The sequence below is a fragment of the Zingiber officinale genome, chromosome 9B, assembly GCF_018446385.1.
Source record: "Zingiber officinale cultivar Zhangliang chromosome 9B, Zo_v1.1, whole genome shotgun sequence".
Taxonomy (NCBI): domain Eukaryota; kingdom Viridiplantae; phylum Streptophyta; class Magnoliopsida; order Zingiberales; family Zingiberaceae; genus Zingiber; species Zingiber officinale.
The window spans coordinates 103,684,281-103,701,464 of record NC_056003.1 but is presented as its reverse complement, the minus strand read 5'-3'; the positions used below and the strand labels follow the sequence as shown (position 1 = coordinate 103,701,464).

Sequence of the window (17,184 nt, the reverse complement as noted above, 5' to 3'; positions counted from 1 at the left end):
AAATAAAAACTTAGGTTTTTTTTTAAGAATATGAAGGGTTTTAGTTGAGAAGTAACAAAAAGGTATAAATAAAGACATGTAATTAAAAGTTGGTATTTTGATGAGGAAGATGAAAGGTTTTTCAAAGGGACGTGTAAATAAAGATACAATAAATGTTGACATAAAAAGAATAAAAAAAATGAAAGAAAACATTTTTATAATAATACAATTATTGTTGGACTTAAAAATTGATCATTGTTGATTATAATAATTATTTATTAAATTTTTATTCATAATCTTATTAAAATTTATTATAAAATTGTAAAAAATAAAAATTTAAATAGTAAAAAATAAAAATTTAAATATTAAAAATTTTCTAAAAATATATCAAAATAAATTCTACTTGATATTTTTAAATTTTTTTACTAGCTAATATTAATATAAATATTATTCAAATATTAAAAAGAAACCCCTAAAAAAATTGAATGATATTTTAAATGTTTTTAGCAATCAAAATTAATATAATTATTGGCTATATTTTTAAATGCATTTTTAGATTGATATTTTAAATGTGAACAAATTCTTGAGTGTAGAGAAAAAGCAATCAAACCGAGCTCGAATCTTTTATTGTTCAACTCAGCGGTTCAATTACACCTCTAGTTACAAACTACTAGTCAAATATAACTTTAGTCATAACAAAATTATAATTTACTTGACAAATATAAGTTTGGTTAGTAAAAAATTAAAATGACTGATAGATCTAATTTTGATTAGTATAAATATTAAATATTATCAGTCTAATTTTGGCCAGTAAAAATTTACACATCATCGACCAAATAAATTTGGTTAGTACAAAAATTAAATATTACCTACCAATCTAACTTTGGTGGGTAATAAATTAAATATACTAGCCAACTCTAATTTTGGCCGGTAGAAAATTACTTATTATCAGCCAAATAGATTTGATCAGTAAATTACTGACCAAATATAACTATGGTAACTTTAGTCAGTAAAAACTTAAATATTACCAGCCAAATCATACTTTGGACAGTAAAAAAAAATACACATTACCAGCCAAATTTAACTTTGACCGATAATAATTAAAATTGTTTACCAAAATAAATTTTGGTTGATAATTATAATTATTTACCAGCTAAATTCATTTTGGCCGGTAATTTTAAATGTTTACCGACCAAATTCAATTTGGACGGAAAATATTGCCTGGTAAACCCAACTTTTCTTGTAGCGGTGACGATATCCGCGCGGAGCCGGTTGATTGACGGTTGGTGTCAGGCTGCAACAATCACGCGTGTTGTGGGTCGGCGATTGGTGAAAGGAGCAAAACATGGGCGTACATACCTTGCCTATTATCATTTTCGACTGATTGAAGGCCACATGCTGCACAGCATGTATCCTAGCCTCCTGGTGTGGCCGCTCTCCTTCCGCTCTCGGCCCCTTGGGCGGTTGGTGGCTGCATGCAGATCACCGCTCAGAGGCCGGAGCTGAGTGTTCGGTCGCCGCCTCTTTCCTTCTGCCCATTTGGGCTTCTTCCATGTTTATGTAATCGTTGGCATTCTTGAGCATGTGGTCAAAGTTCCTGGACGGCTTCCTGATGAGCGATCGGAAGAAATCTCCCTCGACGAGCCCCTGGGTGAAGGCGTTCAACATCGTCTCGGACGAAACCGAGGGGATGTCCATGGCTACTTGATTGAATCGCTAAATGTACGCTCGGAGCGCTTCCTTGGGCCCTTGTTTTAGGGAAAAGAGGATGACGCTTGTCTTTTGGTAGCGTCGGCTGCTGGCGAAATGATGCTGGAATGCGGCTCGGTAATCTTTGAAGCTTCTTATTGCGTCGTCCGGCAGTCTTCTGAACTAGCGTTGCGCCGATTCGGAGAGAACTGTGAGGAAGACTCGGCACTTCACTTCGTCTGTATATTGGTGCAGCATGGCCCCATTGTCAAACCGATTCTGGTGATCATCTCGGTCGGTCGACCCGTTGTATGTCTCGATCATCAACGGGGTGTAGTGTCGGGGCAGAGGGTCTTGTAAGATCTCCTCTAAGAACTGTCGGTTGATCTGTTCGGGAGACGTGTTACTTCAGGGCGCTTTGCCTTTTCGTGCGTCCTGAATGGGAGCATCGTTTGAAGATGATCCCCGCTCCTGGTGTGCTTGGGATATCTCCGAGGGGGTTTGGAACAAGGCTCGATGGAAGGGAATTGGCGCGGGTGGCGCCTCCCTTGGCGTGTCGGTCGGCCTTCTATCATGTCCCCATACAGAGAGATGTTCCGTGCGGTCTTCATGCCCCGCTCGCCCTGCTGCCGATGTCATGGGCTGCGGCGCTAGCCGATCGGCTAACGTTTGTTGTTGTTAGTGCTCGATCATTTTTGTCGCTCAGGCTTGCATAAGCATCTCGAGCTCTTCTTGGGTGAGCGTCACGGTGGTTAGTCTTCCAGCGTCCTCCATCTTCTCGGCTCGGATGCATGCTACGTTCCCACAGATGGTACCAAATATGATCATGTTTGAAAGTCAATGAGATGGATGCTGGGGATGTGGCACTCCTGCTGACCTCCTGTGGACTTTGCTCTGACCTGTAACACAAGTAGTATCAGTGCCGAGCTAGGGATTGGGTCTCCAATGATGGTCTTTCGATGCTCAAGTCAGTCTTCGGCGAAGAAGAAGAAGCAAATAGCGGAGCAACAAGAAAACTGCAGTACAACAGTAAATATCGCATACCTCCGCCAATGCTTGGACCCCCCTCCCTTTATATAGGCTTCGGTAGCGCATGTGCATGCTTCCCAAGGTGACCACGCATCTCAAAGCTTCCCTTGAAAAGACTTGTCAGTAAAGTGTCCCTGACACAGTACCTTAACAGACCGAGCATATCTTTGAAGTGATAGTGGAAGTTTTCGGCGTACGCTCCTCTGTCTAATCATGCTGCCTGTCAACGTCACTAGCTCCCAAGAGGATATTAAAAGATAGTCTGCTGTGTCTATTGCTTGGCTGAGCGGAATAGCCGCTTGATCGGAATTCTACTGTCCACGTGTTGTCTGCTGTCAGGTCAAGTGGGATAGCCGCTCGACCGGAAGTCCACTGTCCAAGTGTTGTCTATTGCCGGGCCGAGCGGGATAGTTGCTCGACCGGAAGTCCATTGTCCTCATGCTCTGTTGTTGAGCCGAGAGGGATAGCCGCTCAGCCATAAGTCCACTGTCTGCGTGCTCGGTTGATGTCAAGTCTGCTGCTAGGCCGAGCGGAAGAGTCGCTCGGCCTGGTTTCTGCATAATGCTCCCTTTGTCGTCCTCTTATTTGAGCGTCGAGTGCTCGGCTCATGGCCGAGTCAAAGGTGATCTCGGATCAGACCTTTTCTCTTTCCGATCGCGACATGCTTGTCCGATCGGCAAATGACTTCTAAGCGTTGACCGCCCTGACTTTGACCTTCTTTGCCCTCCACCGTGGCAGTAGGGTAGGGCCCCTCATCCTTACTGCATCAGATTGTAAGAAAATTTTAAAAATTATTTAAATCTAGAAAAACTAATCATCTCCAGGGTAGAAAGAAAAGTACAATTAGATGCTACCACTTCAATGAAGAAGGGAATGTTAAAGATAACTGTCCTAAATTAAAGATCAAGGACAAGGACAAAGGGAAGAATAAGAAGCCTGCCCAATCCAACAAGTACAAGACGCTAAAGGCGACGTGGGACGAACGTCGTTTGAATCAGAAGTTGAAGCTGTTGCCGGACTTGCGTTAATGGCAAGTCATCAAGACGACGAAAACGAAGCAAGCTCGTTTAAAATGAGCATCGAGAGCATCGATGAAGGGGGAGCAACATCGGAGGAAAGCAACAGTTCAGGGGGAGCTACGGATAACGAGATCGACAAGGTAAGTCAGGTATGATCTTTTCCTCTCGATAAATTATTTAAATTTATTAAGTTATTATCTAAAGACTGTTGTAAATTTGAAAAAGAAAATAAAGAATTAAAATTAATTCTAGCCAAATCTGGCCTATTAGAAGATTTTGAAAAAATAAAATTAAAAAATGATGAATTGAAAATACAAGAAGAAGACTTGAAAAATCGTGCATGCTTAAATGTTAAAAATCAAAATATTAGGAAATATAATAATTTAAACTGGTATTTTTAATTACCACAATGGACAAATTAGGAAAATTTCTCCAAAATATATTCCTAAGAGATTCTTAATTAACCCAGTTGGCTAGAATCTATATTGAGTTCCAAAGTCTTGTCTAAATTGAACTTTAATTAGACTTAAGGCTTTCAGCGAGAAAATTAAATGTTTGAATTTCCTTAAGAGAGTTTGTCTAGAACGTGGTTGTTGCTCCAATAACCAAAAAGACCTAGTGTCTCGCCACCGCTTGAAAGTCAATTAATGAAATAAAATATTTAATTGACTAACTGATAAAATATTTAATTATAATTAAATAATACTTTAAATAGTTACTCAATTTTTTTTGGTGTTTTTAACTTAGAATTTTTAATATTTTTTTTACTTAGAATTTTTTTTTCTAAAATTATTGTAATTTTTTTAAGTTCTATCAAAATTATTTTCAAAAACTTGATAAGTTTTTCAAAAATATTAGAAACTTAGAGTTTAAAAAAAAAAACTAAAAACTACTTATTTTTTGAAAAGTTACCTTTAGAATTTTTTTTGTATTCCATTTTTTATGTGATCAAAGGGGGAGAAGGGAAGATTAAGTCTAGGGGGAGGTAGTTTATATTTTTTTTACTTCTTTCACTTTATTGCAAATTTATTTGCTTTTACTTTATATTAGTTTACTCTAACTTAATTTAGGTTGCTCACATCAAAAAGGGGAAGATTGTTGGTGTAACGACCCACCTCCTACTGGCTAGGCTGCGAGGCCGATCGTTACGTAATGTTGTGATAACTATTCCCCGACCATCATTGAATCTAGATGCGGAAGCTGTGCTAATTAAAATTTTGCTAACTATCATCATTTCTTGGTTCTACACATGCTAAGGGGTGTAATCTAAACTATTCATGACATGTATTACATCCCCCAATGGTCAAGGAACTTAACTAAGAGTTTCTTGCTGATATCAGGCCTCCCAATCGATCCACGGATCGATTGGAATGGCTTGATCGATCCAGGTGGCTACTGTATGCGGAAGTCAGGTTGGATCGATCCAGTGATCGATCCAGCACGCTACTGTGCTCGGACCAATATTCTGGATCGATCCAGGCGGCCAATCGATCCAGTGATCGATCCCAGAGCCTTCTGTTCACGACGGAATTGGCTGGATCGATCGGCTGATCGATCCAGACGCCTACTGTTCGCGAGATGAGTTGCCCAGTCGATCTATCGATCGATTGGAAACCCTCGAATCGATCAGCTGATCGATTCGAGTTTCTGATTTCGTGTCAAAGGTCTGATTTCAGCACTGTCTCGTGCCAAATCACATATAATGACTCCAAAAATGACTAAGAACACCCTAACAATAATAACTAACATTCTAACGTCAAACAAATAGTGTTCTAAGCTTAATAGAGTGCATGGTTACTAATTCATAGCAATTAACATACTAAAGTGTGAATGATAAAACACTAAAAAGTTCTAATGCTTAAAACAAAACTTGCTAAAAGTCTCTAAGATCTTTATTCCAAGTTCCATCCACACACATCTTCATCGCATTGCCCTCCAGCCTCCACTAGTCCATCTTTCCTTTACCTTTATCTGCAGTATAAGGAAAAAATATCTGTAAGCTTTCGCTTAGTAAGAAACCATCTACCTCACAAAAACATGCATTCGATGCAATATGCTTTTAAAACATGCTATTTGAAAAAAATGCACTGGTTAGACTGAAACCTGGCATGCTATCATACATAGAAATCAAAGCTAGTCATGACATATTATTATCTAAAGCATGTGTAACAGAAACTGAACATAAAACTATCATACATATTCATGTGAAAGAGCTGAGCTGAAACATGAACTAAGCTAAACTAACTAAGCTAGTGCTGAATTAAACTGTATACGCAACTGATTGGTGAGAGTTTAAAAACTATACATATAGTAGATGAAAATACATAAACATGCTGCTAATGAGCCCGGCAACTGTACGTGCTGTGCGCGCATCCCTAACTAGACCCAGGTTTGCAAGTCCCGAATTTAGTAGGGTTACTAGGTTATCTGAACCTAGGGACGACTGTGGGAGCCCAACCCAATGGATCTCTAATCCAGTACAGTGCCACTGAAAAGTAAAATACTGAACATAAGCTAATAAATTCTTGTCTTGCTTTTACTAGGTTGTCTAAACCTAGAACTAGGTTATCTAAACCTAGAGGCGACTGTGGGAGCTCATCCATTGTACATCTAGTCCTATAAGAGCTATAGCAAGACTAAATAAACTGTGAAAATGCTTCTATTGCATTTATCTAAGCTAATAAAATGCCTAAATTGCATTTTGACTGCTCTAACAATTTATTCGAACACTTGGTATGCGCTAGCTCGCATCCTTTGTGCCGAAAGTCTACATACTACTAAACCGAAGCTTAAATTCATACGAAAGGTACTTATACTGCAGGTGAGGGGTTTCTTACCTCCTGTGCTAGATTTCTTACAAATCTAATCGCTAGATCTCCGGAGGAGACGATCCTTTCGACGATCTTCTCGCGTCTACACGTTCCTCTCGCGGAGGGGAGCGTCCTCGTGTCGAAGTCGTCGCCGGAAGGTGCCCTTGGAACCCTTGGGATGGAACCCTAGCCTTGCTTGTGGTTGGCGCCGAGAGAGGGAGGAGAGAGAGAGGTGGCGTCGGTGAGGGTTTGAGTCGAAGGAATCCCGATCAAAATAAAACCCCACTTAATAATTTCCTATTTATATTAAGTGGGTAATTCGGCCCAACTCTAATATAAATTTAATTGCCTCCCTTTCCTTTCAGCACGGCCCTGCTGGGTTCAACTGGTTACTAGAATTATCCGTAAACCATAGGTCTCGGGTTCAATTCCCGCTTAGGCCGTTTTCGTTTTCTATTTGTTTTTGCTACTTCCGCTACTCTAAAAATTCTGTAAAAATATCCTAAAATTGCAGAAAAATCATAGAATATTTCTAAAATAGTTTTGAGAATTTTCGGGCGTTACAATCCCCCATGCCTTATAAAAAGTTCATCCTCGAACTTAGAATAACTCTGGGTACTTCTGCCTCATACTAGCTTCTGTCTCCCAAGTTGCCTCTTCTGCTGTGTGATTTTGCCAAATAACTTTTACTAATGGTACTTCTTTGTTCCGCAATTTCTTAACTGCTCGATCTACTATCTGAGTAGGCCGACTATCATAGCTGTGGTCTTCGCGGACTTGTACCAGCTGGGGCTCAATCACCTGGGTGGCATCTGGGATATGCTTCTTCAGCATAGAGACATGAAATACGTTGTGGACAGCTGACATTTCCTGGGGTATCTCTAACTCATATGCTACCTTTCCCACTCTTCTGCTGATAAGGTATGGTCCCACATATTTGGGACTTAGTTTGCCATTCTTCCCAAAACGCATTACTCCCTTCATGGGAGCTACTCTGAGGAACACTGAATCCCCAACTACAAACTCTAAAGGTCTGCGCTGTGTATCAGCATAGTTTTTCTGGCGGCTCTGAGCTGTCTCTATCCTCTGGCAGATCTGCTGTATAGCTGCTGTGGTATCTGCCACTAGATCTGTCTGAAGTTCTAGTTCTTTCTGTTCACCACTCTCATACCAGCAGATTGGAGATCTACACCTCCGCCCGTAGAGAGCCTCGTAAGGTGCCATACCGATAGTGGCCTGATAGCTGTTGTTGTATGCAAATTCTGCTAAACTCAGATATCTGCACCAACTTCCTTTGAAATCTAGGGCACATGCTCGGAGCATATCTTCGAGTACCTGATCTGTCTGAGGATGGAAAGCTGTGCTGAACTTTAACTTCGTGCCCAACGCTGACTGTACACACTCCCAGAAGTGTGATGTGAACCTACTGTCTCTGTCTGATATAATAGTTCATGGGACTCCATGTAGTCTAACGATCTCCTTGAGATACAACTGTGCTAGCTGTTCCATGGAGTAGGATATCCGGATAGCTAAGAAGTGGGCTGATTTAGTCAACCTGTCGACTATTACCCAAATGGTATCAAAACCATTTGTGGTTCTGGGTAATCCCACTACGAAATCCATAGAAATGTCCTCCCACTTTCATTCTGGGATCTGAATGGGCTGCAAAACTCCTCCTGGTCTCTGATGTTCTGCCTTAACCCTCTGACAGGTTAGGCAGGTGCTGACATAACAAGCGATGTCTCTCTTCATCCCGGGCCACCAAAAACGTTTCTTCAAGTCCTGGTACATTTTGGTGGAGCCTGGATGCATCACATAGGGAGTCTTGTGAGCCTCATCTAAAATCTTCCTGCGTAGTTCCTCCTGATCTGGAACACATAATCTATCACCAAAATATAATACCCCGCTATCTGATATTCTAAACTCTCCACCTTCTGATTCTGCTATCCCTTGCTTGATTTTTCTGAATTTCAGGATCCTGTTCCTGAGCTGTCTGAAGGTCACCAAGCAAGGTAGACTCTAACGTCATAGTAGAGAGCTGTCCAACTATGAGTTCAAGACCGAAGTCTGTGATCTCTTTCTGTAGGGGCGGTGACATGACTGCCAAAGATAATAGGGCAGCACTGGACTTTCTGCTAAGTGCATCTACCACCCTATTTGCCTTTCCTGGGTGGTAGAGGATGTCTATATCATAGTCCTTGACCAGCTCTAGCCATCTGCGCTGTCGCATATTCAAATCCTTCTGAGTGAAGAAGTACTTCAGACTCTGATGATCTGTATACACTCTGTACTGAGCTCCATACAAGTAATGTCTCCAAATTTTGAGAGCGAACACCACTGCTGCAAGCTCAAGGTCATGAGTAGGATAGTTCTTCTCATAATCCTTGAGTTGTCTGGAGGCGTAGGCGATTACCTTGCCGTCTTGCATCAGCACTGCTCCTAGTCCCAACTTAGAGGCATCACTATAAATATCGAAACTGTCTGTGTTCTCGGGTAGAGCTAGAATAGGTGCACTGGTCAATCTTCTTTTTAACTCGCTGAAGTTGTTCTCGCAGTCCTCTGTCCACTGATATTTCCTATTTTTCCTGGTGAGAGCTGTCAGTGGGGAGGCTATCCTGGAGAAGTCCTCTACGAATTTTCTGTAATAACCTGCTAATCCCAGAAAGCTTCTGATCTCGCTAGCGTTCTTGGGTCTTTTTCAGTTACTCACAGCTTCTATCTTACTGGGGTCTACCATGATACTATCCTTTGAGATGATGTGACCCAGGAAGGACACCTGATCTAACCAAAATTCACATTTTATGAACTTGGCGTACAGCTGGTTCTGCTGAAGGGTCTGCAATACTGCTCTCAGGTGCTCTGCGTGTTCTTCCTGAGTTCTTGAATAGATAAGAATGTCATCGATGAACACGATAACGAACTTATCTAAGTATTCTCTGAATACTCTGTTCATGAGGTCCATGAAAGTAGCTGGAGCATTTGTCACGCCAAAGGGCATGACTACGAACTCGTAATGTCCGTATCTAGTCCTGAATGTTGTCTTGGGTATATCCCCTTCCTTGACTTTCACCTGATGATAACCTGATCTGAGGTCTATCTTAGAGAACACTGCTGCTCCCTTTAGCTGATCGAACAGGTCATCTATTCTGGGAAGAGGATACCTGTTCTTGATCGTGACTTGGTTCAGTGCTCTGTAATCTATGCACAGGCGCATGCTCCCGTCCTTCTTCTTCACGAACAATACAGGCGCTCCCCATGGTGAGTGACTCGGACGTATAAAGCCCTTGTTAAGCAGCTCCTGTAGTTACTCATGAAGTTCTTTCAGTTCTGCTGGAGCCATGCGGTAAGGTGCTTTGGAGATAGGATTTGTACCGGGAATGAGTTCTATCTCGAATTCAATCTCCCTGTCTGGTGCTAAGTCTGGTAACTCTTCAGGGAAGACTGCTGGGTAGTCACATACGACTCGGACCTCTGCTAGCTGTTGGTCCCTGTCCTGACTGGTACTGACTACATGTGCTAAAAATCCCGTACATCCTGAATCCATTAATCTCTGTGCTTTCATAGCGGAGAGAAACTTTTTGGCCTTTCTCTTGGGTTCTCCGATGAACTCGAACTGTTCTTCGGCTTCAGGTTGGAATACCACTTTTTGTTTACGGCACTCGATGGAAGCACCGTATCTGATCAAGAAGTCCATTCCAAGGATGACATCGTAGTCAGTCACATTTAGCACTATCAGATCACAAAAGAGCTCTCTGTTTGCTATAATGACTGGCACTGCTCTGAGCCAGTGCGTGGATGCCATAATTTCTCCTGAAGGTAAGGTCATCAGAAACTGACTACTGAGTACCTCTGGAGGTCTTGCTAACTTCTCAGCAAATGCCCTGGATATATAAGAATGGGTTGCCCCAGTATCGAATAATACAGTTGTACTTTGCTGTAAAATACTAATCTGACCTGTAACAACTGTCGAGGCATTTGCTACGTCTTCTCTGGTTAAGGAGCAGATCCTTGCATTCGTCATAGCTGGAGGGGCTTCTAGTCTGCCCTGGCTGATGTGTGGACTATCTAGAGCGGCCTGCATCTGATGTAACTGAGCCGACTGGCCTCCTACTGAATCGGCTGTGGTGGAGGAAGACTAGTCTTGTTCGGGCACTGCTTAGCCATATGCCCTTCCTGTCCACACTCAAAGCATCCTCGTGTGCCTTTACGACAAACTCCAGGGTGGAATTTCCCATAAGTAGCACACTTTGGATAACTTGGCGGTTTGCTAGCTGGCCCTCCTTTTGGGTAACTCCCTGGTTTGCGCTAATTGCTGGAGTTCCCTTTCCAGTTGGAGTTGTGGCCCTGTTGTTTCTGAGTGCCTGAGCCTCCTTGACCTTTAGATTCTGAGAGGACTTGCTTCTGCTGTTTGATACTGTTTTGGTAGTGCTCGGTGGTCAGAGCACTGCTGACTAGTTCTTCGGTGGTTTGCGGCCTGTGAACGCCGCCAGCCACGTTCATTGCTATTTCCGGCCTCAGCATCTTGAGCATCAACCGGACTCTTTCTTTCTCTGTGCTTCCTAGTTCAGGGCATAGACGAGCCAGTCTATTGAATTTCTTCACGGCTTCCTCAACTGATAGGTTGCCCTGACGAAACTCCGTGAACTCGTCGTAATGGCGGTTTGTGACCCGCATGTGAAAGAACTCCTCGAAGAATTCTTTCTCGAAGTCAGCCCATGTCATCTGATTTACTGGGCGCTTCGCTCTAATTCTCTCCCACCACATGCGTGCATCTCCCGTCAAACAGAAAGAGGCGCACTTCACCTTCTCATGCTCTGGCCAGTCCAGAAGCTCCATCGTGCTCTCCAGTGTTTTGAACCAGGCTTGAGCATCCCATGGTTCACTGGTGCCTGAGAAGTTCTCGGGCTTAACTCTCTGCCACTGGATCAGATAGGCCTCTCTTTTTGCCTCTGCTGCTGGGGCTACTGGTGCTGTAGGCTGGACTGGTGGAACCTCTAAGACTACTGGCGTTGCCAAGTTTGGTTCCGGGGTGACTGTGGGAGTATTCTGCTGATTAGCCTTTAAGGTGGCTATCTCCTGCTGTTGTTCAGCTAACTGCTATTGTAACTGAGCCACTAATGCTGTAAGGTCTGGGGTAGGCACTGAACTGCCTGCCTCATGCTGGGGCTCAGTAGCCGGTGCCCTTCTAGCTGGGCGTCCTCGTGCCATTCTAGAGACATAGAGGCATATATGACTAATAAAATCTTAATAGAGTAACTACTGTTATCATATTAACTACTATCATAAACAAGCATGCTTTAGTTATATCTGAACATGGAAATAAGAAACATAGAGAAAGTGAGAGACGTTCTTACTTGGAAGTTGCAGGTTCAATGCTAATGTGTGTGTAGGAAGTATGGAAGCTGCTCTGATACCACTCTGTAACGACCCACCTCCTACTGGCTAGGCTGCGAGGCCGATCGTTACGTAATGCTGTGCTAACTATTCCCTGACCATCATTGAATCTAGATGCGGAAGCTGTGCTAATTAAAATTTTGCTAACTATCATCATTTCTTGGTTCTACACATGCTAAGGGGTGTAATCTAAACTATTCATGACATGTATTACATCCCCCAATGGTCAAGGAACTTAACTAAGAGTTTCTTGCTGATATCAGGCCTCCCAATCGATCCACGGATCGATTGGAATGGCTTGATCGATCCATTGATCGATCCAGGTGGCTACTGTATGCGGAAGTCAGGTTGGATCGATCCAGTGATCGATCCAACACGCTACTGTGCTCGGACCAATATTCTGGATCGATCGGCTGATCGATCCAGGCAGCCAATCGATCCAGTGATCGATCCCAGAGCCTTCTGTTCGCGACGGAATTGGCTGGATCGATCGGCTGATCGATCCAGACGCCTACTGTTCGCGAGACGAGTTGCCCAGTCGATCTATCGATCGATTGGAAACCCTCAAATCGATCAGCTGATCGATTCGAGTTTCTGATTTCGTGCCAAAGGTCTGATTTCAACACTGTCTCGTGCCAAATCACATATAATGACTCCAAAAATGACTAAGAACACCCTAACAATAATAACTAACATTCTAACGTCAAACAAATAGTGTTCTAAGCTTAATAGAGTGCATGGTTACTAATTCATAGCAATTAACATACTAAAGTGCGAATGATAAAACACTAAAAAGTTCTAATGCTTAAAACAAAACTTGCTAAAAGTCTCTAAGATCTTTATTCCAAGTTCCATCCACACACATCTTCATCGCATTGCCCTCCAGCCTCCGCTAGTCCATCTTTCCTTTACCTTTATCTGCAGTATAAGGAAAAAGTATCTGTAAGCTTTCGCTTAGTAAGAAACCATCTACCTCACAAAAACATGCATTCGATGCAATATGCTTTTAAAACATGCTATTTGAAAAAAATGCACTGGTTAGACTGAAACCTGGCATGCTATCATACATAGAAATCAAAGCTAGTCATGGCATATTATTATCTAAAGCATGTGTAACAGAAACTGAACATAAAACTATCATACATATTCATGTGAAAGAGCTGAGCTGAAACATGAACTAAGCTAAACTAACTAAGCTAGTGCTGAATTAAACTGTATACGCAACTGATTGGTGAGAGTTTAAAAACTATACATATAGTAGATGAAAATACATAAACATGTTGCTAATGGGCCCAGCAACTGTACGTGCTGTGCGCGCATCCCCAACTAGACCCGGGTTTGCAAGTTCCGAATTTAGTAGGGTTACTAGGTTATCTGAACCTAGGGACGACTGTGGGAGCCCAACCCAATGGATCTCTAATCCAGTACAGTGCCACTGAAAAGTAAAATACTGAACATAAGCTAATAAATTCTTGTCTTGCTTTTACTAGGTTGTCTAAACCTAGAACTAGGTTATCTAAACCTAGAGGCGACTGTGGAAGCCCACCCATTGTACATCTAGTCCTATAAGAGCTATAGCAAGACTAAATAAACTGTGAAAATGCTTCTATTGCATTTATCTAAGCTAATAAAATGCCTAAATTGCATTTTGACTGCTCTAACAATTTATTCGAACACTTGGTATGCGCTAGCTCGCATCCTTTGTGCCGAAAGTCTACATACTACTAAACCGAAGCTTAAATTCATACGAAAGCTACTTATACTGCAGGCGAGGGGTTTCTTACCTCCTGTGCTAGATTTCTTACAAATCTAATCGCTAGATCTCCGGAGGAGACGATCCTTTCGACGATCTTCTCGCGTCTACACGTTCCTCTCGCGGAGGGGAGCGTCCTCGTGTCGAAGTCGTCGCCGGAAGGTGCCCTTGGAACCCTTGGGATGGAACCCTAGCCTTGCTTGTGGTTGGCGCCGAGAGAGGGAGGAGAGAGAGAGGTGGCGTCGGTGAGGGTTTGAGTCGAAGGAATCCCGATCAAAATAAAACCCCACTTAATAATTTCCTATTTATATTAAGTGGGTAATTCGGCCCAACTCTAATATAAATTTAATTGCCTCCCTTTCCTTTCAGCACGGCCCTGCTGGGTTCAACTGGTTACTAGAATTATCCGTAAACCATAGGTCTCGGGTTCAATTCCCGCTTAGGCCGTTTTCGTTTTCTATTTGTTTTTGCTACTTCCGCTACTCTAAAAATTCTGTAAAAATATCCTAAAATTCTAGAAAAATCATAGAATATTTCTAAAATAGTTTTGAGAATTTTGGGGCGTTACAGTTGGTACCCCAATGTAGTTGTGATGTGATCAAACAAGTTAGGTTATGTCATGTTGTGTTTAATCCTGTGTCTAAGTGTGCAGGAACTTAGGAGCACAGAATATCGAGCAAAAGACACAGCTAGCGAGAAGGATGGCACAGGAGAGAGCCGACAGCCTCGGTGCGTCTGAGGGATGAGGTGCTGTGAAAAAGTATGTAGGCGAACGAGAAGGAGGCGCGCGGCATTTCCAAGGGACAAGAAGCCAGGAGCGGAAGCTTGCTTGAGAAAGCCAGAAGTTGGGTTCGGTTGAGTCTTATTCCGGATGGCCGAGATCACCCAAGTAAGAGAAACCGGAGCGGAAGACTCGGACTGAGACAAGCAAAACCGAAGCGGAAGGTCCGGACTGAAAAAATCAACTTGGTTGACTTTCATAGTCCGGGCGCCCGGATTCGAAGTTTATCTGTATCGCGTTTGACCGCTATCCGTTGCGAATGAGATAAAATTTTATCCCCCTCCAGGCGCCTGAAACCCTTTCAGGCACCCCGAGGAAGGCTATATAAGCAGTCTTGCTTCCAAAAACTTTACAACAACGTGAAATACAGAGAAACAACACTTGTGCACTTTAATTTTTGTTTAGATTCTTTTCTATACGTTCATTGCTGCAAGAGACTTCTCCGCCTAAAGGAGATTCTTAGTGCGCTTCAACTTTCTTGAATTAACAACCTCTCCGGTTGTAATCAAATAAATCTGCTAAGTCTCATTTTTTTAATATTTTATTTATTCTTATACAAGTATTATATTAAATTATAAATTTCAGGAATGTATTTTTATTTTGATTTGTGTAAGGACTATATATCATTTTTAGCCGACCGTCAAGGGTCCTAATAGTTAGATGTTCTATAATTTTTTTTTTTTAATGAAGGTAAATATATATATAAACCCAGAGGCACAATCAGTCTCAAACACCTCATGTCCAGCGAATGCTGAATAAGTGCCTGCTGAGTTTTGTCGTACCACAAAGGCTAGTGTATACATAGATACACTAACCTACCTCACGGTTAACCAGAATCATACAACAAACAATCATGCGTACAACACTAATGTACATCACACCACTGTCACTGAGGCAATGCCGGCAACATCGTCGCATGCTAGTCCATCCATGGCTGGTCCTCCAAACACAAACCGCTGTCCCTGTCCTCCTCCTTACCCCGGAAACCATCACCGGCAACCGCATCAGTGGCCTGCCGATCACGAGAGAGGGTTGCACTCCCATACTCAGAAACCAGACCTCTCCACAATCCAGCAACCAAACTACCGAGCGAAGCTCCAAAGCATGTGTTCCGAGGTCCGACCATCCTCCGATCATCGCCATTCGGACACAGGACACAATCCGATGAAGGGGACGGTCCAAATCAGATCATAGCAGAGGTAAAGCCCAAGTACTTTGTTGCATCCTTCATCCGTGAGTCCACACTTGAGCAGCCCCTTGCAAGCTTCTCTTCCAGTGAGGAAGACATCCCCTCTTCCACCATCTCTTTCGCCTCCTCGGACCGTCTACTATGTCCAATTGCATCCGCTATCCCTCTCCATATGTGCTCCCATGGCCAAGGGAGCTTATGGCTTGGAAAGTTGAGCAGGACAGCTTCTTCATTGGGGGAGTAGCTCCAAGGAGGCTGGAATCCAGCAGCAGCAATCACTGGAGAAGAAAGCTCTGTTCCAGTGGTTTGGGCTTGGGCTCATGGGCTGTGGTTGGGCTTGAGTCTGATTTCCTTAGCCCACAAGTCCACCTGATGTGTATGATAAACCTGCCACCAAGATTTGGAGGGAAGAGGAAATTTGAGTTTGCAAAACTTGAATTTGAAATTCAAACCTGCCACCAATTCCCTCTCTTTTTGCCTCAAGCATGGAAAAAATTTTAACCTTTCCCTCCTCCTTGTACCAGCTGACCACTTTCCCCAAGATGACATCATGGTCTCCTGCTCCCCAAGATCGCCAATGGCTGGAAATTTGCTGGTCACCGGAAACAATACTCAACTTCTCCAATCTGTTGAAATCCCCTGCACTCTCCAAGCCTGCTGGCCATTGTGGCACTCTGGCCTTCTCCCTCCTATTTCTCCCTTCAGCCAATAGGGCAGCCAGTGATGATCGGAAAGCTGCAGCATATGATCTATGGTCGGAGCCCTTGCATTGTTGATCGTCGGCACAATAACTGGCGGCTTCCGGTGAAGACAAGTTGAATGGAAACCCACTTGTGTACCACTTGGACTTGGCTGCCATTGCTGGTCTACTTCTGAGCTGCTAGAGTTGAACTCCTGCAAAATCCTTCTCCGATAGCCACTGATTTTGGTTGACAGCAAGTTCCTAGTTGAATAAGTTGATGGTGGGGTAGGGCGGCAGTGGCCTTGCACGACCGGAGAAACCCAACCATCAGAAGCTCCTCCTCTCTTTAGCATCGGTGAAGAGCAGTGTTAGTGTCGTCAAGCTCCCCATACTCTCCATCTTGCGTCACCGGAGGTCACTTTCTAGCCATTCATCGGCGCCAGTGGGCTGTGGACCTACTGTGCTACTCCCGCTGGCCACAAAGCAGCAACTCCTTTTCCTAGAGAAAAGGGAGAGCTTCTCTCTCTAGAAAGGGAGGAAGGGAAAGAATAATTGAGAGCTCTTTCATGATTAGACTAAGGTGCTATCATGTTGCTTGAGGTACCGGGTTTGAGTCCTCTTAACAACAAATAAAAATGCAATATTTGCATAATGTTGCTTGAGATACTGTGTTCGAGCCCTTTTAGTAGCAAAGTGGAATTGTGTCTCCACAAAAAATTTATTCGGGGGTTTTTGGGATATAGAGTCGTTCAGCGGTGGGGCTAGTCACTATAAAAAGTTTACCTTACCTTAGTAGATGACTTACAATTTTTTTGATGAAAAGATAAATATATATCATCAAAATGCACAATCAAACAAA

At 42.9% G+C, this 17,184-nt stretch overlaps 1 protein-coding gene across 1 annotated transcript; it reads right to left on the bottom strand.

The window, feature by feature from the left end:
- Positions 1-15,134: 15,134 nt before the first annotated feature.
- LOC122024620 lies at positions 15,135-16,952 on the bottom strand. The gene is made up of 2 exons (XM_042583277.1): positions 16,146-16,952; positions 15,135-16,030 (listed from the first exon to the last, which is right to left on the bottom strand). The coding sequence occupies exons 1-2, from the start codon at positions 16,500-16,502 to the stop codon at positions 15,962-15,964; spliced, it is 426 nt and encodes a 141-aa protein (XP_042439211.1). The 5' UTR covers positions 16,503-16,952; the 3' UTR covers positions 15,135-15,961.
- Between the last annotated feature and the right edge of the window lie 232 nt (positions 16,953-17,184).

Bases quoted from the DNA above. Each gene is read 5' to 3' on its own strand.
- LOC122024620 (XM_042583277.1), bottom strand. From the start codon at position 16,502: ATGGCAGCCAAGTCCAAGTGGTACACAAGTGGGTTTCCATTCAACTTG. The intron at 16,031-16,145 runs GTTAAAATTTTT...TCTTGGTGGCAG, and splicing joins GGTACAAGGAGGAGGGAAAG to GTTTATCATACACATCAGGT.